The 24441-nt window shown below is 38.3% G+C and overlaps 1 protein-coding gene across 1 annotated transcript in view; it reads left to right on the top strand.

Annotated features, from left to right (window-relative positions):
- Positions 1–24441, top strand: part of si:dkey-22o22.2 (neural-cadherin) — a 126857-nt gene that overhangs the window by 90383 nt on the left and 12033 nt on the right. The window contains exons 17-24 of the mRNA XM_044115781.1: positions 6609–6892; positions 9634–10263; positions 11031–12027; positions 14970–15063; positions 18120–18304; positions 18581–18819; positions 21179–21456; positions 22908–23122. Coding sequence (XP_043971716.1) covers positions 6609–6892; positions 9634–10263; positions 11031–12027; positions 14970–15063; positions 18120–18304; positions 18581–18819; positions 21179–21456; positions 22908–23122 — 2922 coding nt within the window. The remainder of the gene's footprint in view (positions 1–6608; positions 6893–9633; positions 10264–11030; positions 12028–14969; positions 15064–18119; positions 18305–18580; positions 18820–21178; positions 21457–22907; positions 23123–24441) is intronic.

Below are 24441 nucleotides of genomic sequence, written 5' to 3'. Positions count from 1 at the left end.
ATCCAGTCTAAAACTGTCAGGTGTGATTGTACCGTTATGATTTTTGGTTATATGTAAAAGAACAGCTTTAAAGACGTCCTTAAATTGCTGCACTGACACATTGTAATTATTTATTCAATTTATCATTTGGATCAGATCACTGACCTTTTGGTGATTGTAGGTTTAGTGATTGCCTGATTGTAGGTTTAACTTACAATCAGACCAGTGAATTTGTTTAATTTACCGCTGATGATGAAAAACACATTATTCCTTATAGAGAAGTGAGAGAGATTCGAAAACAAGTTAAATCCCAAACAGATACTTCTGTCTGACACTCCCATTGCTGACTCAGTGAGGATCAGATTTAAGGTTTGAGTTAATCCCAGTAGGCCCACCATTTAGCTACCAGTTAGGAAGGTTTAAGGGGACGTTCGAGCTAATTTGGCCGTTTCTGCTGATGTTGGTCTCTGTGCTCCCGTGTGGTCCAGAGCCGCAGGCCGTTTAATTCCTACATGCAGTCACTGGTGTGACAAAAACAACGACGATGCCGGATCAGGGATCGTGAGAGAATCAGATGGACTTTAATGTTTTTGCTTCATTTTAGTCCCATGTTCATGATGCAGCTGAGGTTTTCAGAAATAAATTGCAAATAGATAAGAAAAGCAAACAATGTTTAATAAAAGATTCGCTTAGCTTCAACTATTTGTCACTAAAATTAAAAGTTGGAGTCTCAACTTATTGGCTTTGTCAGAAATAATGTTACACAGTAATAGGAATTTCCACAGCGTTTTAGTCTTTTTTAGAATAATTCTTTATAAACTGAAAAATAAATACATCTAAGAGTTATTGTATAAATGTTTTTCTTGATGCATACTTTACATAAATATTTGCATGCATTTACTTACATGTGTATTAAGCAATCATTCTACATGTTGAATATTTTGATGGGAAAATATTATTTCTTTATCAGAGCTGGTCAACTCTCAAAACGATCCATTTATTGTTTATTGGTTCTTATAAAAAGGTTGTGTTGAAGTTTTCTACATGCTTCTTTTGTTTGTTTGGATGCTTGACATTTGTTCAATTATGTTTCTTGGAAAAAAAAGGAGTATGTGTGGAGAGGAAGCGGAACTACAAACAGTCTTCGCCCACTTCAAAATGGATGTTAGATAAACATTTAACCACTTGAACAATTCTTAACAGTTTATCATCAAAACCTGAACATAGATGTCAAACTTTATTCAAGTAGAGGTTTTCAAAACAGCTGGAAAAAGACATTTAGGTGGAGCTAAATGTTTTCAAAGTGCTAAAGAAAAACTAGCTCAGGTCCTCCCATCTCTCTGATCATTTTTTCCATTTTCACTCCTCTATTACAACATTAATGGGTTAGTGGAAGTGTTCCCACTACTGTGTGGGATGTAATACTTAGGCTTAAAATCCCACAAGGGCATTTGTGATTAAAATGTTATGATGTGAAAAATGTTCAATGAAGCAGATAGTTTCACAGAGCACAGCTGGTGTGTCTTAAACTACAGGAAGAAATTTGTTATCTTGTTCCTATTGTGATTAAATTCAAGGTTGCCTTACCAGTGAGCCGATTTGTTTCTTGGCTTGAGGCATTTCTCATACACACCTGCCGATTCTGATGTAAATGCCGGATGCATGTTTTCCTGAAGGTCACACAGGATGAAGAATCAAACTCCTGAAAGAGTTAAAGCTGCACACTGAGACTTGATGAGCTATAAAATGTACTGAAGGTTTTATCCTCCAGCTGTACTGTCACCTTGGCTTTTTCACTGTGTGTGTGTGTGTGTGTGTGTGTGTTGTACATTATGAGCACAGTTTGTTGTTAAAGCTGACAGGTGTTGAAGGACCAGTGACCTTTCAGCCCTGGTATAAACTGGGTACAACAAACACATTTACAGCGGAAATACACACACTGACACTTTAGATCAAACTCCTGCATTCATTTCAGCTTGATTCAGTGTTTGTTGGAATTAGCAGAGGTGAGGTGAAGGGGATGCGATGGGTGGGTGTAGATTACCCTTCTTCACCTCCCCACTCCCCATAAAGCTGATTAGATGCAGCAGCTTTCGTCGCCCGTCGTGTTTTCTGGCTTCATTTGGTCCTCCTAGTGGAAAATGTGCCGAACTAAGAGTGTCGGGTAATGAGATCAAGAGGCTTTTTATCAGTTCTGCTGAGTTCAGTCTTTCAGTTAAGTGTCGCCTCGGGGTTTAGTAAACACGAACAAGCATCTACCGCAACAGAGAGGTGGAGTGATAATAAGCAACGTGTGATTGGAAGTAACTGGTCGTGTCATGCTGACCAGAAGTCATGTCACTTTGCAAACATCTGCCTCACAAAAATCACTGTTTTTAGTTCTAATACAAAGCAATTAAAAAAAAACTAAAAACTTTAATAAATGAAAAGAAGGCCTGCTATCCAATATTACTTCATTACAGCGTCTACCTCTGCTCCAAATTAATGGTAACACATCTTTTCAGTCAGTTTAGAAATGTTACTTACACATTGCTCTCAAATGTTCATGTTTATATTATTCAGGGTCATGTGCAATGAGGGTTTTAGTCAAATAAGGTGCAAAATAAGTAATTAAAAGGAATTTTATTGTGTGTAATTCTTTGCTTGTAGGTTGGTAAAATTTTTACTGATTCCCCACCCGGATCATACTGGGTTCAGAATTTCTTTTCAGAAAAGAAAATTCAAAACTTAAAAAATGAGTAAGGTAATATTTCTGCAGTATATTTCTGTGCTCTTTTAAAAACTTCAACAATGTGTATGCACATCCTTAAAAAGTCTTAAATTAGTAAACCTTAAATTAAAGCCTTAAAATGTCTTAATTTAAAAACATCTAAGTTGGCCTTAAATACGTTAATCACGTCTTAAAATTTGCCGTTGCAGAACTATTCAATCATGTAGTCGCACGTGGGCATCTTCATAATGCTCTGCAATTTGAGGCAGACGGTTACAAGCTGCTAGTATGCCCTGGCTAGCTAGCTTCTATCATGGGTGAGTGCAATGTTAATTTTTATCACTGGTTGCCAAACCATGTGAGCCCCTAAATTTCTATTTTTTTCTGTCTTAAATTTTTTTTTTTTATCATGGCATTAAAAAGATCTTAAAACGCCTTAAATTTATGCACCTAAAATTAAGACCTTAAAATGCTGTGAACTAATTTTTTAAAAAAAAGGAAGTTGGCCTTAAATATGTTAATCACAGGTCTTAAAATTTGTCATTACAGGACTATTGAAATCTTATATGTAGTTTTTCTTTTTCTTCTGGAACTTTTCTGTCAGGCAATAGTTAGAATCACACACAGGCATCTGTATTGCATTCTGTGATTTGAGGCGAATGGTAACTAGCTGCTAATATACTCTTGTTAGCTAAGTAGCCTTTTTTGCATCTTATTATTGGTAAGTACAAATGAATCACCCGTTGGCTGGACGACGTTTGTTTTAGCACTGGTTGCCAGCCCATACAAGCCCCTATATTAATAGTTTTTTCTGTCTTAAATTTCATTCAAGCTGGCATTAAAAAGTCTTAATTTTGGCTGGAACCTGCAGACAGCCTGTTAAAGAATTTCCACCATTTGAGGTAACATTCAGTTCAGAATTTTCTTACACAGTTTTAAAGTGAAGAGTTTAGTTTGTCAGAGTGTTGACCTGCAGTCGGTGCTCAGGGACGAATTTCCCCTCCGGTCCACCTCATGAGAAGCAGAGATCTGACCTTAATCTCAATTTTGGGTCCTCTGCTAGGCTGTGAATTAAATCAACCCTGTCCCCTAGTGTGCATGCGTGTGTGCACATGTGCTGTTGTGTACGTGTGGGGAGGGCAACACCATATGGCCAGGCTGATCATTAGGGAGGCTGCCGGAGGCGAAAAACCGCTGTAGCTACTCCCCTTACACACATTTACATGCACTCCCATTTACACACGCACACCGAGCCGCTCGCTCAAATGTCACCACAGATCGCGCTTCGAGGCTGAGACGGACCGGTGCACTTAAACTTTTCCTCACAGACACAGAAAGACACGATGTCGTAATGAAGCTCTTCCATGTCTCCACAGATGGTGTTTGTCTCCTAAAGTCTCCTTGGTGCCGGTAAACAGAGAGCAAGCTGGACCCAGACAGACCTGCCTCTGGGCTATGAACATGCTTCTGTGTGGGGGCGTGGGCGTGTGTGTGTGTTTACCTCATCCGTGTGTGTGTTGGCATTTTTTTCACTTCATCAAGAGAGAAGACGAAAGGCCAATAGAGGGAATGAAAGAAGGGATGGGGAGGAGTATAAATGGGAAAAGAGGGGAAAATATGAGAAAGCTGAAAATGGAAAAGAGATAAAAGGAAAAACAAGATGTCAGGGGAGACACAGAGAATGAAAGGATGGGGAAAAAACAGGAGGAAAAGCTGAAGAAGACAAAAGATGAGCTAAGGAGGATAGAAGAAATGGTAATAATGTAAATGTTGAGTGGACAGAAAATAGTTAAGGAAAAGAAGGAAATATGCATGAATAAAAAGAGTAACAGACCCAGAGGGAAGGCTTGGAAGTTAACAAGGAAGTCAAGGTAACAAGACAAGAAACCAAGGACAAAAGGGAAGGAAGGGAGGGAGTAATACCAGAAAACGGAGGAAGAGGGAGATTTATTCATCACTCCATAATACATTCATCTTTAAAAATAGCATTATTAAAGAAAAGAATCACATTGATTTAATTTTTTTCAGATGAAAGGGTCATAGTGGGTGAAGGAGTTTTGCATCCATATTAACCTTTTTTATTTGTAACCAGCATCAATGTGGTCCACTCAGTCCAGATATTTGACGTTTTTATTTTTAAGGGTAAAATTATTGCTGACATAAAGTCTTTTAAATTTTCTATAAATTTTCAAAAGCAGGTTTTGGTGCACCCAAATCAGCTTTAATTAATTGATAAAAGTTGGCTAAATACAGCAATTATTTTTAAAGAAAGGAAGCCTATTATTGCTGAGTCTATACAATTTTTGCTTCTTTTTTTTTTTTCAAGCAATCCCAAAAATTATTTCAAGCTATTTTACAAGCGAATTTTCTTCTAATATCGGTAAAATTATCCTTAATAATGCTGGTTGGTGTAGACCTAGCATCATGTCAACAAAAGTCAGAGAAAGCGCCAGAGTCCAATGTGGGATGACTTTGAATATATCTTTGTTTTAGACAACAGGAAGTGCCTTGTAGTGGAACACGGTAAAATATATGGGACATTATGAAGAGAGGAAAAGGCCACGAACCTTAAAGTTTACTTGAAAAGCTCTATGTTATTGTGTTTACCGAAGTTTTTTAAAATTTTCCCCCATCCTTTATACTTTCCTGGAATGTATGGTCATTCATTTGCCCTAAATTAACATTTTCTAAAACCAGTTTTGTTCCTACTATGAAACTTGTATCCCAAAAGCACTGAAACTACAATTTCAATTGAGGTCCTTAGAAAACTAAGCATTTTCTAAGAATATAAACTAAGAAAAAAAAAAACTAAAGCACCAAACAAATTAAAACTGAGTAGTGGAATGGAAAATATGAAGTCAAAGCTACATAAAAATTAAATATCTAAACCTTTGTCTCAGTTTAGGAAAGATACTCCTTAAATGGTCACATAATAGGTAGTCAAAGGTAAAAATGCAATTTTTGTGATTAGGTTAAGGTTTAAATATCAAATTCATGTTAAATCTCCAGGAAAATAATTTCAGCCAAGGTAACATTCTCTGAAGTACTGCATCACAACTCGATGAGCGGATCTGATGCTGACAAGATCTGAAAGCGTGAGCATCTAATGAGCCCCACTGTGAGGAAGATGCTTGTTTTCTTCTGAGATGTGATATCTGCTGCTGCTGTCCACATGGGTCATCAGTGTGTGTGTGTGTGTGTCTGTTTCCTCTGCCAATCAAAGATAATATTCTTTTGCCAGCAATTCCTGCAATACTATTCAAAAAGTAAAGTTTCAGAAGAAGAGCTACATGCAACTCAGGTTGTGTTAAAGCAGTGATGTCCAAAGTGGGGCTGGAGGGCCATTTGCGGTCCTCTGGATGATTTTGATTTGTCCCTCCGTCCACAATCCAAGAATGTAGCGAAATTGTGATTTGTTTTTATATGACTAATTAAAACTCTTTTTATATGACTAATTAAAACTCTTCCTGAAACATATTTTTCTTCAATTAATCCCAAAAAAGGTTTTAAATATTTACTCGTCATTTAAAACAGCAATTGTGCAAGTTTATAGTGTGTTTATATTTTGGATTGACAATGACTTACAGATTCCTTTACTACTAAAATTTGACTAGTGTGCTTTATTAAAATATTATATGTTTAGTATATTATTGAATACATAAAAATAACAAAAGTCTGTCACCCATGACTGTCATCAATTTGACATTTTTGGCCATAATGGCAAAAAGTTAAAGATCGTGTTAAAGGTTATTCGTCTTTTTGTGATCATGTCAAAAATAAAATAATATTATTAACTGCCTCTTTTTCATCAACTGACATTTAAATACACAGACAATAATAAAATGCCCGGATAGAAAGTTTTTGAGAGCAGAAAGTGAAACAGCTCAAACTGACCCAGACTCTTATTTCTTCCATCCAGGCGCCAACGCTAAGCTGCGCTACCAGATCACTTCAGGAAACGCCATGGGGACCTTCGACGTGGAGCCAGAGGTGGGCACCATCTTTGTAGCTCAGCCGCTCGACTACGAGATGGAGCAGCGCTACGAGCTGCGGCTGGTCGCTTCTGATGGGAAATGGGAGAACGAGACCCTGGTGGTGGTTCAGGTGGTCAACCGCAACGACGAGGCGCCGGTGTTCAGTCAGACAGAGTATCACGCCTCTGTGATGGAGGAGCTTACGCAGCTTCCTGTGTTCATCCTGGAGGTCAGTGAATGTGAATGTTTCTTGTTTTGGGCGTGTCACATGGTCAATACTGAGTTTTATTCCAATCTACCGATTTTATGCAAAGTAGGAGTTTCATGCTGCATTTGCATTTCCCCTTCAGAAGCAGTTATGGTTAAAATGGAAAAAAATAACATCATAACACTTGCAATAAATAAGACACATTAAATAAAAGCTACATAATGTTTGAGAGAGAAATTAGAAATTGAGTTTACCAGACTATTGGGTGTGAAAACAACCTAAGACCCTAATTTACTAGATCAGAAAACAACGTATGTTACATATAATACAGTTTTGCGAGCAATCTACTCTGACCTTGTTAAGTGTACAAGTGAGGAAATGAAGGAATATTTTGATATGTTTTTATTGTCATGCTAAATCATTTAGACATAACTAGGGATCCGATGTTCAAAGTATCACCTTTTACCAGACATACATAATGTACATTATTGTTCAAATGTTAATGTTTATATGGACAATATGTGAAAATGTATCAAGTTTTATGGAGGAAAATCTAATAGCATTGGTTACGCTAAAAATTAGCCTGGAGCAAAACCTCAGCAGAGATTTGGTGTCATTCCACTAACCCATTGCACATGTATGACAGCATTTAACACAAAAACTGGTAAAAGAGACTCCAGGGTGAAATATTAGGCCAACAAAATCTTAACAGGAAGTAACCATCGTCTTCAAAGTTGCCTCTAAAATGTTCGTGTTGACCTTCCTCTCCTGTTGATCTCAGCCACCTTTCGTCACACCTATCTCCGGTAATTCACAATAATTTGCATGTGCTGCCAAGCTAAATAAGATTAAAAAGGTTGGAAGCTGGGAGGGGAGGGAAATAATCTCCGTCAGAGGCGCATGTGTCACCCAGTCCTCAACCTGGGCCTGCTTTCCCTCGCCTGCTGGAATTGATTTGATGTGCTTTTGGTTCCTCTCTGACGCTTTCAATAGTCTTTCTGCCGCACGACGGACGGGTCCTCCCTCATCGCGCCGCACTCTCAGCCCTGTGCACTAATGCAATTCAGTAGATAGCGAACAGAAAAGAAAATCCAATTTGAAATGAATATTTTTTGACTTCACCTGCCTCCTCTGTGGCGCCTGCGCTGCTCATCTTCAATATTGTGTACCTGCGTCACGTTGTCAGAGGATGCAGAGAGGCGACATGGGGGAGGAGGCTGCAGGGAGGAGGACTTCAAAGGGTTCAGTAAACAAACTCTGGTGACAAAAGAGGAGAAGAAAGGGTAAAACTGTACTTTTTTTCTTGCCTTTGTCTGTGTCTATTAACTTTTAATTGCATTGTGTGTCTCGGTGACAGATGTGAAGGCTTGACTCATTTCTGCTCCTCTCGTCGCCTCGCTCAGAGAGATAGCAGGAAGGCAGGTTAATTAAGCAAACAGGACAAAGCAGCAGAGAAATGTTTATTCCTGTGTTGTGAAGTCCCGGCGCGCGGGGCCAGCTGCTGCAATCACTTCCCCACTGCATGTCCTAGTTGCTGGGCTTGACATTTCTACATGATGGAAAAGCAATTTACCTGTTTTGATAAGAAGTACGTGATGAGGAAAGAATGGAACAAGATGAAATATTTGCTTATTAAGGAAGGTGTTATTGAATTGTGATGAATGTACTGCTGTTGTACAAATTGTAAGCATAAATAAAAGGTGTGCCTTTTTGCTACAGTTTTGATATGGAAAGCAATTAATTTTCAAGAGAAACAAACGTTGGTGTTTTGCAATTATTCAATACCCATTTGAAAGGCTATATGTCATAAAAGCAATCACTCAAAGAGCAAAATGCTTATTAGAGGTTTATTTTTAGACATAGCTGAGGTCATCCAATTATGGTGGACGTCTCATTTCTTAAAGCCAACTGTGATCAAGTAAGGAACGTTCCCACCAGCCCAGTTTAGTGCGCTTTAATCAAACTCTGCTTTGGTCATTTAGGGAGGAGTGAATGAGCATCAAACTCTGATGCGATTCAAAAAAGCAAACTCCGGTCTGCCTAAAAATCTAGCTATTGGTTCAGTTGAAGTAAACTGTGGTGCAGTTTTAATGCATATGTGAACACCAAGCGAACTGGAGACCGCTCCAAAAGCAGAAAGCGGATACAACACAGGGCATTCTGGGTAAATACAACCAAAAGAAATGTGAGAGTATAGCTCTAGCAGGAGAAACGGTTTGTGATCTTTTACCACAGACAAAATAGCAATTATCCAACTGCTAAAATCTCACACCTCGACATTTTTGTTTACATTTTGCAATGAAGGAAGTTGTGCGCATGTTTTCTTCAGTGGTTTTATTTAGTGGTTCTTGCTGCAGCGCCACCACAGGCAAAGGGGTGAACAAGTATTTCAAAGGAATTGGTTTGTTTGAAACAGTGGCGCGTTAAAGTGAGCTGCAGCAGCTAAATGTTACGGTTTTGGTCTCCAGTTAAACCGAGTCTACTGGACTATCGGCTGTGAAAACGCTCTAAGGAAACCCTCTGACCAGGTTCCATGTAATATTAAAACATTTACAGCTCCACTAGATCAAAAACTCAGAAAAATGAGATGTCTGTGGCAAACCCCCTAACAGTTTGATTTAAGTCATGTTAAATATCAAACACTGAAGAGAAGCCTCTAACAGTTTGCCTTTGCATAATGAATAAGTTGGCACTTTTCACATGAAGGGAGTGGGAAAAATTCTTTGCTCCTTTTTCACCTTTTCCCTCTTGTTTTTTTGTAGGTGTCAGCAACAGATCCCGATCAGGAAGCGGACCAGACTGCCCTCCGCTACTCCCTCCATGGCCAGGGTGCCGGTGGCGAGTTCACTATCGACGAACACACTGGAAGGATCTATGCCCAGCGCAGCTTGGACCGGGAGGAGCGCCCCGCCTGGAGATTTCTTGTCCTCGCCACAGACGAGGGTGGAATGGGGCTTACAGGATTCGCTGATGTGCTGTTAGAAGTCCGAGACATTAACGATAACTCCCCCTTCTTTCCATGCCCCGCCCTGGAGGTAGATGGATGTTTCATTGGCCAAGTGCCTGAAAACTCACCCGCCGACACCTCCATCATGGAGATGCGTGCCATGGACCTTGACGACCCAAACGAAGGCAGGAACGCCATGCTAACCTACAGCATCATCAAAAACATTCGCAATGAGATCAACCTCAACTTGTTCTCCATAAATGCCACTACTGGGACTATCTACACAGTTCTCCGCTCACTGGACCGGGAGACAGAAGACAAATATCTGGTTGTGGTGGAGGCCCGGGATGGCGGTGGTTTGTCTGGGACGGGAACAGCCACTATTATGGTTTCAGACATAAATGATCACCCACCTATTTTTACTCAGAGGGCTTACTCCACTCAGGTGAGTCAAACTCTCCAAAGACATCTGTCATTCTCTTCTAATAATTTACATTACAAGGTTTGTGCAGGTCCTTAAAAACATCTAAATGAATTTCAAGCATTTTCAAGCTTTGGAAAGGTCCTGATTTCTGTATAAAGTTGGTTGATATTTAAACAGTTTTGAATAAAAGGTAATCTAACGTTTGATTAAAATCCTTAATTTGGAGAGCATTATTTACAGTTGAAACAAGACATTTTAATACTCAGACAATTTTTTTCTCACTGTCTGAAGTCAAATTAGACTAAACTTAAGTCAGAACAATTACATAAAATATTTATATTTGCTAATCTGTTTGGATTGGTTCAGTGTAAAGATTATTCCTAATGACTCAATGACAATTGGTCTGTGTAATTTAAATAAAGGTTGGCTTATATGTTATATATTTAACAACATTATTGAAATTGGGGGATTTTTTTGTGTTTTGTTCTCATACCAGTCAGGTGCTTAAGGTGGCTGAATGAGAGAAATTTACAAACTTAAAATTTTGTTTACCTTGTCCCTGATGTAGAATGTAGAATATATTACAGGACATTAGTAACAACATCTGATAAAGGATATCACCTTATATTGAATTGAAATTGTTTTTTAGTTCATTTGTATTGTTGTATCCAATGTGTGATGCTGGAAAGGTTTGAAAATGCTTGGAAAATTACTTGAATTTCACTGTGGAAAAAGTTTGCAAACCCTGACATTAGTTGTCATAAAAAATGTCTTTTTGTGTCTTCCAGATGAATGAGGATCTGGAGGTGAACAGTGAGGTCCTCGTGGTTTCTGCCACTGATGGAGACGAGGGTGAGAATGCTGTTGTCACCTTCAGCATCGTTGGCGGAGACGAGGAAAGGAAGTTCTTTGTTGAGACGGACAAAGTAAACCGACGTGGCGTGATAAAGCTGAAGAAGAAGGTTGACTTTGAGAAACTCCATGAGCGGACCTTTAATCTCACGCTGAAGGCTGAAGATGCTGACTTTTTCAGCCTGGCCTACTGTCTCGTCCAAGTGGAAGACTCCAACGACCACGCTCCAGTTTTTTTCCCACAGTTCTACGAGTCGGCTGCCATGTCTGAAGACGTCCCAGTGGGAACGATTGTCGCTCAGGTTACAGCATCTGATTTGGACTCTGGCCTAAACGGACGCTTCTCCTACAGTATTTCGAAGGAGTCCGACCCTTACGGTCAGTTCCTGGTGGATCAGTCTGGTTGGGTGGTAGTCGCTCATTCTCTGGACAGAGAAAAAATCTCCCAGCACAGGATCATGGTTCTTGCAACAGATGCTGGTATCCCACCGCTCACTGGGACCGCTATCGTTATGGTAACTGTTCTCGACATTAACGACAATGGGCCAGAGTTTGAGGCTGCCTATAAGCCTGTTGTTTGGGAGAACACTGCTGCTCCGCAGGCGGTGCGAATGAATGAAACGTCCATGCTTCTTCACGCCGTCGACCGAGACACGTCCACCAACGGTGGTCCATTCTCCATCCGACTCCTGCTTCTAACCTCTGATGCCACAAACTTTAACCTGACAGACTTTCGGAATGGCAGCGCAGCCATCACTGCTCTTCGCAGCTTTGATCGCGAGCGTCAAAAGGAGTACCGCCTTCCCATTCTCATGATTGACAGCGGTTCTCCTCCAGTGAGCTCAACCAACACCTTGACCGTTGTCATCGGTGATAGAAATGACCATCCACACTTACCTGGACACACCCATATTGTTGTCTACAGTTTTGAAGGTAAGTCCTGTTTTTTTTGGTATCTGATTTGTTGTAAATTTCCCATTTGCAGGTTCTTATACGTCCATTTGGCTTTACACTACTTCTAAAAACAGCTCAAGTTCTTAAAACAACACGCAGTCATATTCTGAAGTAGGTTAATGTTTTTCAGAGCCGTTTCAAATTCCTTTAGAATATAATGTCACAAATCAGCAGGCACTGCTCCTCTCATAGCAATGCCAGCCAACCCCTAGCAACCACAGCAAAGTCCAGCCCGTCACCTAGCAACCCAAGTGTTGAGATGGGGGGCGTGGCCAGCAGCAGCTTTTGTGGTTTTAAAGTGACAAGAGGCCATAAAACAGCTCATTCTGAAAGGAGCTCAAAGCAGAACTGCCCAGGGAATAAACTCATTAATTAGGAAAGAGTTTGTGCAAGAAACATAATGAACAAGGAAGCATAATAGGTCACCTTTAAGATAAGTTTGCTTAAGTGCTTCACACTGTTGTAGATTTTATTAGTACAAGCCTTGGGTTTAAATAACAGGGACCTTTCAGTGTGGAGTTTGGGTGTTCTCTCTGACTTCCCCACTTTCATTCCACCATTAGGAACTTAATTGAAGATTGCAAATTGGTGTGAATATTTATGTGAATGGTTGGTTGTCCTGTGTCTTTCTGTGTTGGCATTTTGTGCGGGCTGCATTCTTGTCCACCACTAAAAATGCAAAATCTTGCAAAGGTATCTTTGTGTTTCCTTCCTTAGTCCTTCAAATTAAACTCTTTTCAAGGTCTTGTATTGACTCAGTGTGTATTTTTTTATGCTTTTTAGCAGATAATTCATTAACATTCAGTGAAGACTTTCTAATAATTTTTTAATAATAAGTTTTATAGTGCTTAATCCCTTTAAGAGTTCAACATGTAACAACAACACCCCTGTTTATTGATCATTTTATTGTTTACATCATTCAAGTCGATGTTCTGAGGCTGTGTGTGTTTTAAGAGCATGTAGCTGGGATCAAAAGGGCTTGTTGTAGTCCTGATCAACACTGATCTGAGCAATATGCATAACTTGTCTGTCAGAAATTTCCCTTATATTTGGCAGAGCTCTGTGTTGTAATCCTCATGTGGGCTGTATGCCTTCCACAAAATGTCATTAACTGCATCTGATTCTGCTGGATGACACATTTTCCAAATCAGACGAACACTGGAGGATCATAAAGTGGCTCTGCTCTGTTTGCACCTGTAGCCTGTAATGCCTCTGCTGCTGCTGTCTTTGCTTTGCATCCTTAAATCTCATGTTTTAAGTAACTCTGTGATTACCTCCTGTGGTGGATCAGGTGTAATATCTGCTGGTCGAATTCAACCTTCTGTTCCATATCAAAAGCTATTCGATGGCTGCGATGCATGAAGAACACATGTAGATACCAAATTTAAAATACGATCTGATAGGAGCTAATCTGGAAAGACGTTTAGATTTTCCAAAATGTATTCTGTTTTTTTATGGCACAATGGAGGGATGAATGCAGTTGTGGGCACATTTCTGCTAATGATGCTGTAGCTATTTTGCTAACTTTGGAAACTTTTAGTTCACTCCCCTACATTCTAGAGTGCTAATTTACTTGGTTGTTTTGTAAACTTGAGTTAAATTAACTGAAGTTTTGGTTATTGAAATATTAAGTAGATGTTTATGTTCATGTTTGTCTTTTGTGAAGACTAACATTTTCAATTTGACAAAATCAGGAAAAGAGTAATCTATACATAACTGTAAAAATGATCATGACTGTTCAATTCTGTTCCAAAGAATCTCTTTCTGATTCAACCAGATGAAAGAAACAAGAAAGAAAAGAAAGAAAAAATTTATTCCTGTTGAAGACACTATACTTAGTTGTTTAGCATTAGCTTCTAAATAATAATGTTAGTCTAACACCTTATTGACAGCATTGCTACTATTTATAATTAGTGACTTTGGGTTACGTGCAACTAGCTTTTAAATTGGATGGCTGTTTTATCACATTAAACGCATCTCAGTGGGAATGTACCAACCAAAGTTAATAGACAAATTGAAATTAGATTATTTTATATAATATAATCATAAACAGCATAAAGATATTACTATCTGCAGAGTCAGAAAATGCATATATATCACAAAAGGGAAACAATACAAATACAGCAAAAATGTTGCTGTTAGAAAGGGGTCACCGTCTAACAATGCAACCACATAGTGATGCATTCATTCTTAGACACACCAACAAAATAAGAGTCGTTTTGGAATCAAGGATTTATTTTTTGACATTCTGTGTCACATGTTGTCCTTAATGCATTATTTTGTACCTGACAAACTCCTCAAGAAAAAGGAGAACATTTGTCCCTCACAAATCAGAACTGCCATAATCATTTCAAAACCTTCGGAGCCCTTTTTGCTCACGTTGCAAGAACTGTGCATGACACGGTCGACTTCTCGCAGCCTCCCACTGCAGCCCCATCACTTATTTAGCATTTTGTACCATCTGTCAGCCTGCTGTAATTTACTGGAAAACTAAGGTTCTCCGTAGTGTATTTTGATGAATTTCCTCTCTGGGGCTTTTCCACATGAACAGACATTAACCTCCTAATAGGAATCCACCCTGAACCTCGAAAACATGTCGTGAAGCAAACAATTAACTCCAGCTTAACTCCCAGCTTTGATAGGGACATGAACAGGAAGTGAGTTTAAAAGGCAACTTATTTCATGGATAAAGTGATTACATTACTGCTCCTGGGAGAAAACAGAGTGAAAGTTATTCTAATGAGACTAATGTTCCTGATACGCTATTTAACCATGACCGTGTGTGACAATAAGATGTCACCTGTGCCTGTACCTTCTGGTGAAGCTTCCAGCCTTTACTCCTAATATTTGGGCTGCACCACAGGGATGCATAATCCATTTTTAAACTTTTTCTTCTTGCTTTACTTTCTGCATCCTCACAGGGATTCTCCCAACAACAGCTCTTGGACAAATTCAGTCCCCTGACCTCGATGACTGGAGTGAGAAGGTGTACCGCTTCGATGGCAAACCAACCAGGTAATTTGATCGCATTTGAAGAAACACTGAAAAAAACTGCAGAAAGAGGATTTTTGTGAAAGTTTTCCAATAGTTTCTGCTGGTTAGTATGGAAGAGTTGAGGAACATTAGGAAGAACAAAATGTAGAAGTGATGAAAATGTCAAGAAACAGCTGAAAAGTCATCAGTGAATAGCTTTGATTCCTGGTGAGTAAATGTTCACTAGTGGTTCAAAGGTTTTGAATGCATCAAGGCATATTAAATGTTAAAACTGACATGAATCAGCAGGATTACAGTAAAGGAAAGTTTATTTATAAAGCATTTTCACATACAAAAGTCACAGCGCTGTACAAGATAAATCACATTTAAGTTATACACAGTATAAAACCAAGCATTAGCAATGCTCAGTAGTAATAATCAGTAATAAAAATGGATACAAGTTAAGCTCAAACTTAGGATCTGTCTCTTTTGCACTAATTTTAACATTACCAGCTGATCGACAGGCACATCCATGTTCTCAGCTGATACACAGAATCACCATGAATGTCAAGTGGAAATGTACTGCCATATTCAGTTACAGATGTTCAAAACGTCTTAAATGAGGTACATTTTTAATGCAATAAGATAATCTCAGACTGAAAAACATGTTTATTTCAGTCTGGAACCATTTCCCACTTTCATTTCCATCTTTCTGACAGTCCTTTGTGGCAAAATAAACATTTAACTTTTATTTGTCTCTGCAGAAGGAGAAAATTTTAGACATGTAGCTTTTTTGTTGTGGACATTTCTTGACTAATCTGCCTTAGTTTAATGATAAGTTAATTTGTTTTTTATTTGTCGGAGTTGATTAGAAAAGTGCAGCTATGTGTCATTTCATATTACGTAATTTCTGGACTATAGAGCGCACCTGATTATCAGCCGCACCCCCTACATTTTTTAAAGGAAACACATTTTTGTACATACATAAGCCGCACTGGTGCATAAGCCGCATGTGCCTACATTGAAACATGAGATATTTACAAAGAAAGATGGTACACAGAAGGTGTTTTTAAAGTTTTACTAATATGCCGTAGCTTTTCTTTCTGAACAGCAGCAATATACCAAAACAACACTAACAGGGCTGGTTTAAATAACATACGGTTAAAAGTCACGGAGAGCCGTCATCCTCTTCCTCCTGTGCACTGAAACCATGGAAGTCTTCTTCCTCAGTGTCGGATTGAAATAGCGTCAGATATTCTTTATCGGCCAGCTCAATTGCTTTTAACTTGAAAGCTGCATCATATGCATTTCTTCTTGCATTCTCCATGACGAGGGAGCTAATTTTATTCATGCACAAAGCACGATGTTACATTAGTCTTCCTCTACAAATATATTCCAGCTGTCTCACGCTTACCTTTTCTGCTCCAGCGCCCCTACTGGCCGTTAGAAAAAATTCATAAATAAGCCGCATCGTTGTATAAGCCGCAGGGTCGAAAGCCTGAGACAAAAATAGTCCGGAAATTACGGTAGATGCTATAGAAACGAGAAGTCATTTTTGATATTGAACAGTATCCCAACATTTATTAAATTAAAAAAGCAAAACATAATTTTATTTTAATTTTATTAAAAAAAAAAAAATTTAATATTATTTTTTAATTACATTTGTATTAAATTTTTTTTTGAAAAGCTTGAGTTTCGATTTATTTATGGGAATATTGAGGCCTGCCAGTTATATGTACACAAATTATAGCATGGAGTTTTTAAAATGTTTTATGCCTGACATTAGCTACTGCAATAAAATCTGAAACTATTTTGACATTTTATTGCTGGTTGGGCAAAAAGTGAAGCAAAGAAATTAGACACCAATACAGGTAAGTAAAATAAACAAGTATAACAGATAAAAAGTTATAGGTACAGAAGGAATGAAGGAAGGAAGAAAGAAAAAAAGGAAGGAAAGAAGGAAGGAAGAAAAAAGGAAGACTAAATCTACACATGTAATAGATTCAGTTTTGTGTCATCTAAAAACAACAGGTGCAAAAAGACTAAAATGCTAATTCCATCACTTAGAGCGTCTTTAGTTCAAGCATGCAGCCTGTTGGATGTGTTGGATAAAAGAAGTCAGAGGATGGAAGATGTAAAGCAGTTTTATCATGGGAGGAACTCACATGAAACAGATTCTTGGGTAAAGTTTCCCTTCTTATGTGACACAAAGCAGGAAGAGCAAAAAGAAAAGGAAAATAAAAAGTGCACAACGAGTGACAGTTTTGAAATACAGAGGGTGAGAGAGTACAAAGGTGCAACAGAAAAAAGAGAAACAAAATTGGGCCGTATAATACAGGCAGTTTGAAGGAGGAAACAAAGAGTGGAAGAGACTGAAAAGGGAGGAGAGAGATAGAAAAAAAGAGATCTGACTTGTCAGGAACAGTGCTATTAATACTTCATAACCAGCGGTATTGAAAATTCCCAGTGAAGCACAGCGAGGGCGAGCTCATTTTGTTTGATGAGGCGCGGCTTCACGCGGACGCATTGAAAGGAGAGTCTGATTGCATTCCCCGCCACCTTTTCTTCTAACAAGATACCTACAAGGGGGGACGACAGGAGACGGCCGAGAACAAAGAAACCGCTGGGGACAGCATTACCATAGTTACTCGTGAATCACATCCCATCATCTGCGCATCCAGCAGATAGCAATTTGTTTCACGGAATGGATTAGGTTTAGGTTGATGGTTATTTACATATAGAAAAGATAAAACTCGGAGCAAAATAAGAAGCTCAAAGAGTTCAAATGAAGACGCATCACTTGGATATTATTAATGTCACCTTACTCAATAGAACCAGCAGCCTAGATGTAAGAAATGAGGATATCAGCTTCAAATCTCTGCAAACAAAACTTTTGTAGAAGCAAATAAGCTTTATGTGTTTCACAAACATTTAGATTCAGCCATTTTTAGCATGAATGTGGGGCTATTAATCATTTATTTGTGCAGCTGCGTTTCATCACACAGCTTCAATAATTTTTTAAAAACAATAAAAAGTAGTGAGTACAACTAACTAACTAACTAATGCCTAATGATAACATTAATTTTTTCCTGCTGTAGGTTATTCGGTCTGAATCAGAGCTCAGGTCAGCTCAGCATCAGGGAGGGAACTCCTCCAGGCACGTACCGCCTGCAGGTACGTGTGTCCGACAGCACATGGCCTGATGTCCTCTCCACCGCTCAGGTGGACGTCACAGAGCTGCACCAGGAGGCCCTGCAGCAAGCTGGCTCCGTTCGCCTCAACAGTGAGTTCCCACAACATGATGTGTTAAAAAGAGAGCTATTTTACCACTAAAGGCTGTTAAGAGATACACATTTTTATAATCCCAAACTTCAGTTTGTTATTTTCCTAAGAATAGTTATCCAACTTTTAGACCTTTAAGGTTACCGAAAAGCGAAAAGCAAAAAAAAAAAAAAAAGAAAAGCTGCTAATGTAAAATAAGGCGCCTCTCTTCTGTGTTGTCATTTTTGTTCCCAAAGAACATTTAAAATACAAGCAGGAACATCTGCTCTTCTTCCAGATCTTACAGTGGAGGGTTTTTTCCAGAGTAGCAGTGGAAGTCAGGGGAGTCGGTTTTCCCGTTTGGGGCGAATGTTGGCTGAAATCCTGCAGACGTTGCCAGAGAACGTCCAGATATTCTCTGTAGGCAAAGCCGACCAGCTGAGCTACACAGCGCTGGATGTCTGGTTTGCTGCACACGGCTCACCGTACTACAAGGCGGAGAAGCTTCATGGATACGTGGCGGCAAACAAAGCCAAGGTAAGACTCAAAAATCACTTAAAAACTACGTCTATAAATATCCTTGTATGAGACAGTTTTTCAGAAATATAAACATAAATCATTATTTTAGATAACTCAGATTGAGGTAAACAAAAACCCTTAACAAAGCCACTTTATGTGTTTTGTAATAGATTCCAATGTTTCACAGAATCACATGCAAATAACATGGAAATGAATATTTACTATGCATTAAAAGCTGAGGAGCTGCATCTGACGTTTACTACCACCACAAGCAGCTCATCATGCCAGATAGTGAACCATGCAAAAAAAACATACAGAACATGTGTGCACAAGGACAAATGCAAATGTCTTACTCTGGGCTGCCTCACTGCTCATGTTTTCTTAATGGAGCCATTAAAAGGTCATAAAATAGCAAGAGAAAAAAAAAGTTTATATCTTTAACAAAAATAGTTGAAAGACAGGGACAATGAATTATATTGTGTTTTGTTTGGATTCAAAGTGGAAGAGTTTTTTATTTTTACTGTACTACAAACAGATTTATCTAGAGCAGGGGTCCCCAAAGTGGGTCCTGGAGGGCCGGCATCCTGCATGTTTCAGTTCTCTCCCTGGTTTAACGCACCTGGATCAAATGATGTATGTTAGAAGGCCTGAGAAGAACATTGACCTGCTGAAAAGTATGTCAATGTTCTCTCCCTGGTGTTATTACCACCAGGGAGAGAACTAAAACATGCAGGATGCCGGCCCTCCAGGACCCACCTCGGGGCCCCCTGGTCTAGAAGTATGTTAGCAAGAAATTATCTGATGAGACTTATTTTTTGGAAAGAGTAATAGCAGAACAGAATACTACATTGCAATAAAATTTCAAATTTTGAGATTATAAATTTAAAAACTTAAAATACGCATAAATGCAACTAGTTAGTTAGTTAACTTTATCGGCTGCATACAGACAAATAATGATGTTAGAAAGGAAAAAGTCTGAAATGTTTCACATGATTTCACTCCAATGAAGGATGTTTTCCTACTGGTTATAGGAATGATGGGAATATGAAAAGTTTGAGCAAACTAACTCTTCTGATATTTCATACTGACGGTTTTATTTATTCAGGGTTCTTAGGACTTAAAAATTCAATTGTTGTTTCCAAATATGTTGTTTTTTCTTGCATAAATTCAACATTATATTAAATTAGCAAATCCAAAGTCATTACTATAACAGTAACTATTTCAATGGGAGCTATTTTGGTTCTTCTGACCTAAATAAACTGATGCAGCCTGGTTCAAAAGAGTATTCAACAACAAAACAAGGTCACCAAAACAATAAAAAAAAAACAAGTAAAAATCAGTTCAAAGCACACATAATAATAATAAAAAACAAGCTAAGCATCAAATACCAAAGAAGAAAGTGTGTGTTTAATTATCATAGGCTGGAAAGAAAATTATTTTGTCTAATTTAGAATAGCTAAAGACACAGAATATGAAGTTAAAAGATTATGTAGACAGTTTGGAGCCATAAGTTGAAGCTCTGCATGAGGAACATCAAGCTCTTTGAATAAAAGTTTCAGATGGATCTTTAAAAACCTCAAAAAACATAAATAAATGCAGAGAAACCCCGAGGGACTCTGATTAGTGGGGGAAAACGCTCTTTGAGACAAAATAAGAGGAAAAGAGTCCAAATGACAAGCAGAGAAAATGAGTGAATTTGGCAACAGAGAGAGGAAATGACAACAAAACAAGAAATGACAAGGAAAGCACCAAAGTGCATAAATAATATTACGGGAAATGAATCAAATTCACAAACTGTTGATCCAGTTAGACTGGAGATCAAAGTCAGATGCTCTTATTCTTTGAAACTCTCTAATTTATGTTCAAACAAAATTCATGTCACTGTGTCTTGTTATTCTAGTGTTGCACTAAAATCCAATTTGTCTTCATTTCAGATTTATTCTTTATTTGAATGTTGTTTACATAAAAGGCCACTTTGTGAATGTTCAGTTAAATTTTGGGATGTATTTAAAGTGTCTGGCAAAGTGTTCACACCTTGGAGCTTTTTCTACATTCTGTGTTTTTAAGTGGATGAAATCTGTATGTCACTTTATTTTTTGACAATCTGGCATTATTGTTTTAGGTTCACCTTTATGTGCTACTTTATGTTGCCACAGAACTTAAAATCCCAGTAAAATAGCTACTGTGTTTGTGATGTGAATAAATTTAGGAAACGTCAAAGGAAATGAATGCTTTTGCAAACCACTGTGATAATTTAAATATTTATTCCTACATTTTGTCAAATTTCTGTCCCACTGAGAGCAAATAAGGTTACAAAAATCAAATAAGAATATATATATTTTATTTGTTTTCATCCGTACCTCTCCGTCCTGCGCAGCTGGAGGCCATGTTGGGCGTGTCCATCAGCCAGGTGGGCGTGGATGACTGTCCGTACACAGACTGCAGTCAGTATGGAGGCTGCAGCAGCGAGGTTTCATTCAGCCAGGTCCCTGTGGCTCTGAGCTCCGGTAACGTCTCTCTGGTGTCGCTGTCGGCCTCGACGACCGCGCGCTGTGGCTGCCGAGGGCGAGAGGCGACCCACCTGACGTGCTCTGCCTATCCCATCAACCCCTGTCTCAACGGAGGCACCTGCCAGGATGGCCCTCTGGGATACCGGTATAAGATTTAAGACAAAAATACACCTTTTATAAATTTATTGTCTGAGATTTTATGAAAACTGAAATTTATTCCATTTGACAATGAATCATACAGAAGTGATTAGAGTCACTGAAACAAACAAACAAACAAATAAAATAAAAAAAATTCTGACTTTTTCTTTAATCTCAGAATTCTGACTTTAAATTATGAGATTATTAAAACTGGCCCTAATCCTCTTTCATAAACCCACCACATTATAGCAGGAAAATTAAATGTTGCATCTCCGGCACATTGGCATCGTTTATTTTCTCTGTAGTTCTCCTGATTTTAAGCATGTCTGTCCTTGGCAGCTAACTGGCGTCTCAAACTGTTATCGTCACGGTTTGAAGCTAGTAGAAATTTCCCGTTTGTTAACTGAAGAACTCAGGCGAAATCTGTCAAACATGTTAAAAGATTTAAGGAGCGAACCAGCGGTTTCCATCTGCAGGAATGACACTCTGAGGCTCTGTGTTTCAGCAGCTTGGACTGCAGCTGACTTTGAATTGTCACATAACTTTACTAGTTTAGATTAGAGCTGAAATATTGCAGCTGCTGAATCCTGACAGCTGGTTTCTCTTTCAAAGGTTTATTACTCTGGAAAATAAACTTTCAAGTTCATTTTAGTTAAAACCAAGAAAACTCCTTTTTGAGAATTTAAAGATTTCTTTTCTTGTTTATGTTTTCATCTGTTTTTCTTTTTCTCTTTAATATGACAAGCCACAAAAGAAAACTAGCCTGGGGGCCTCAGAAGTTTCAATTTTTTTAAACTTTCTTTTTTAGCTTCACTTTTAATTTTATGTTTGTTTGTTTGGAGCATTTAAAACAAGAACGAACACCAATGAAAAATTACTGAAATTTACAAAGAAGTTTAATAGAAGACAGGAAATGTTACTTTTGTTACCATAATTTTATGCTTTAAAGGCAAACATTCTTACAAAGTAGTGAAACAGTCCTCAATTAATTTCTTAGTTTCACTTTTAATTTTTTTTGTTTGGTGTATTTAAAGTGAGAACAAACACTGACAAAATTCTACTGAAATTTACCAAAGAACTTCAATTTAGATTGAAAATGGCACTTTTGTTATTATAAATTTATGCTTTAAAGGTAAATGAATTTATAAAGTGCTGAAACAGTCCACATTAATTGCTTTTATGTATCTAATATTTGTTAAACTTTGCCCTGGAGAATATCATTTATTTTCTAAATTCAAGAAAATCTTGAAAACCTTTTATGTGGCCCTCTAGACTCATAAAGTAAACCTTCACCTTTTATCACTCAGATTAAAGCAATTTTAATCACATCAATGTGAAAAGATGTTCACTGTTATTTAATTTTGGAGAAGTACTTATGGAATGGAGACACATTTATTAATTAATGTTAAAACCGTTTTTATAGAATACATTGATTATTTTCTTGCTGCTTCCCTTCAGATGCAAATGTCCCCCCATGTTTGACGGGCCGGAGTGCCAGCAGATTAAACACAGCTTCGGAGGTCAGGGTTACGCCTGGTTTCCTCCCATCAAGCCTTGCTTCCAGAGCCACATATCCCTGGAGTTCCTCTCCGAGTCTGCCAACGGGCTGCTGCTCTACAACGGGCCGCTTGGCCTCGTCCAGCCTGGGGAGCCGGAGGACTTCATCTCCGTCGGTGAGTTTAATGTGTTTATGTCACTAAAACAATCTGGACTTAAAAAGAAAGGAGACACTTAAACTGAAGAGATTAGCCCTTAATGTCACAATATACATGTGAACTTTGTAGCTGACAGCCATTTTGGTAGGCAGTTGCTGTGGAGTTGCTATGACAACAATAAACAAGCCACAAGCTTGGACCAACCTCTAATCTCGTTCCCATCTAACTTATAAACAACATAAGTAGATTACAACTATCACTCTATTACAATTTTTGAGTACTCTACCCATCTTTGCATAAAATGAAGATAAATATCAGTGATATTTACTGTAAAACTTACTGCTCAATTAGCAAAATTAGCTTTGTCAATGTAGCTATTACCTGATCTAAGACTGATATGAAGCCTACATGTAGAAAAAAAAAAAACATATTTTGACTTTCTACATGTACTTACTTTGCCAGTCACAAGAACCTTGTTATTCACATGAAAGGTTTGTGCATCCTTTACAAATCCATTTAACCCTTCGAGAATTACGATGTCATTGCATAGAGGATAGCCTGCATTTAAAATACGTCTGAAAAAAAAAAACGTGTGATTTTCCATATGATCATTTCATGTTTTACCCATGGACTCGGAAAATGGCTTTCGTTGCATTCTTTTGGTCATGATTGATCATATTCCTGGTTTTATTTGTCTCTACTGTCCAACAAAAAAAGATTTCAGGTCATGAAGCTCTCTTTGTGTTCACTTGGTAGTTAACTAACCGTAGTGTGAGTCCACATCGTCTGACATATTTTCTTTCTCTGTCTCATCCGGTTTGATCCTGATGGCAGCCATTTTCTTTTTGTTAGTGGGTCCACTGTGCATCCCGCAGTTGCCTACTAATATGGCACAGATCACCTCTGAAGTGATCCATATGTACCATCACATAGTTTCCATTAGATTTGTGGAAACTATGTATTGACACTAATGATGTTGCTTAAAATGAAGTTCATTGAGTGATTGAAGCACAGATGAGGACAGAAGAAAATAAGTAATTATGACCACTGATATTGTCATTGTAATATTTAGTAAAATTATGGCTGTTGCTAAAATCTAGCAGCAGCCCTTAAGTCCCCTGTACTTTTAATACCATATTCTAACAGGATTATTTCTAAATACTTTAACTTCAGCAGACATATTTTCTTGTACTTTTTTTTGTTGGTGTTATTTTTAAATTATGTGATGGTTTCTAGTGATTTAGAGCTAGAAACCTTAAAGCTTAGCAAGCCAATAAAAGGTGAGGAAGAGCATTAATGCTGATATTTCCTCTGACTCTGATGCTTCTTGGAGTTTC

Source organism: Gambusia affinis, linkage group LG05, assembly GCF_019740435.1.
Source record: "Gambusia affinis linkage group LG05, SWU_Gaff_1.0, whole genome shotgun sequence".
NCBI lineage: Eukaryota > Metazoa > Chordata > Actinopteri > Cyprinodontiformes > Poeciliidae > Gambusia > Gambusia affinis.
Note: the sequence above shows the minus strand (reverse complement) of the source record. Positions and strands in the feature narration are given on the sequence as shown.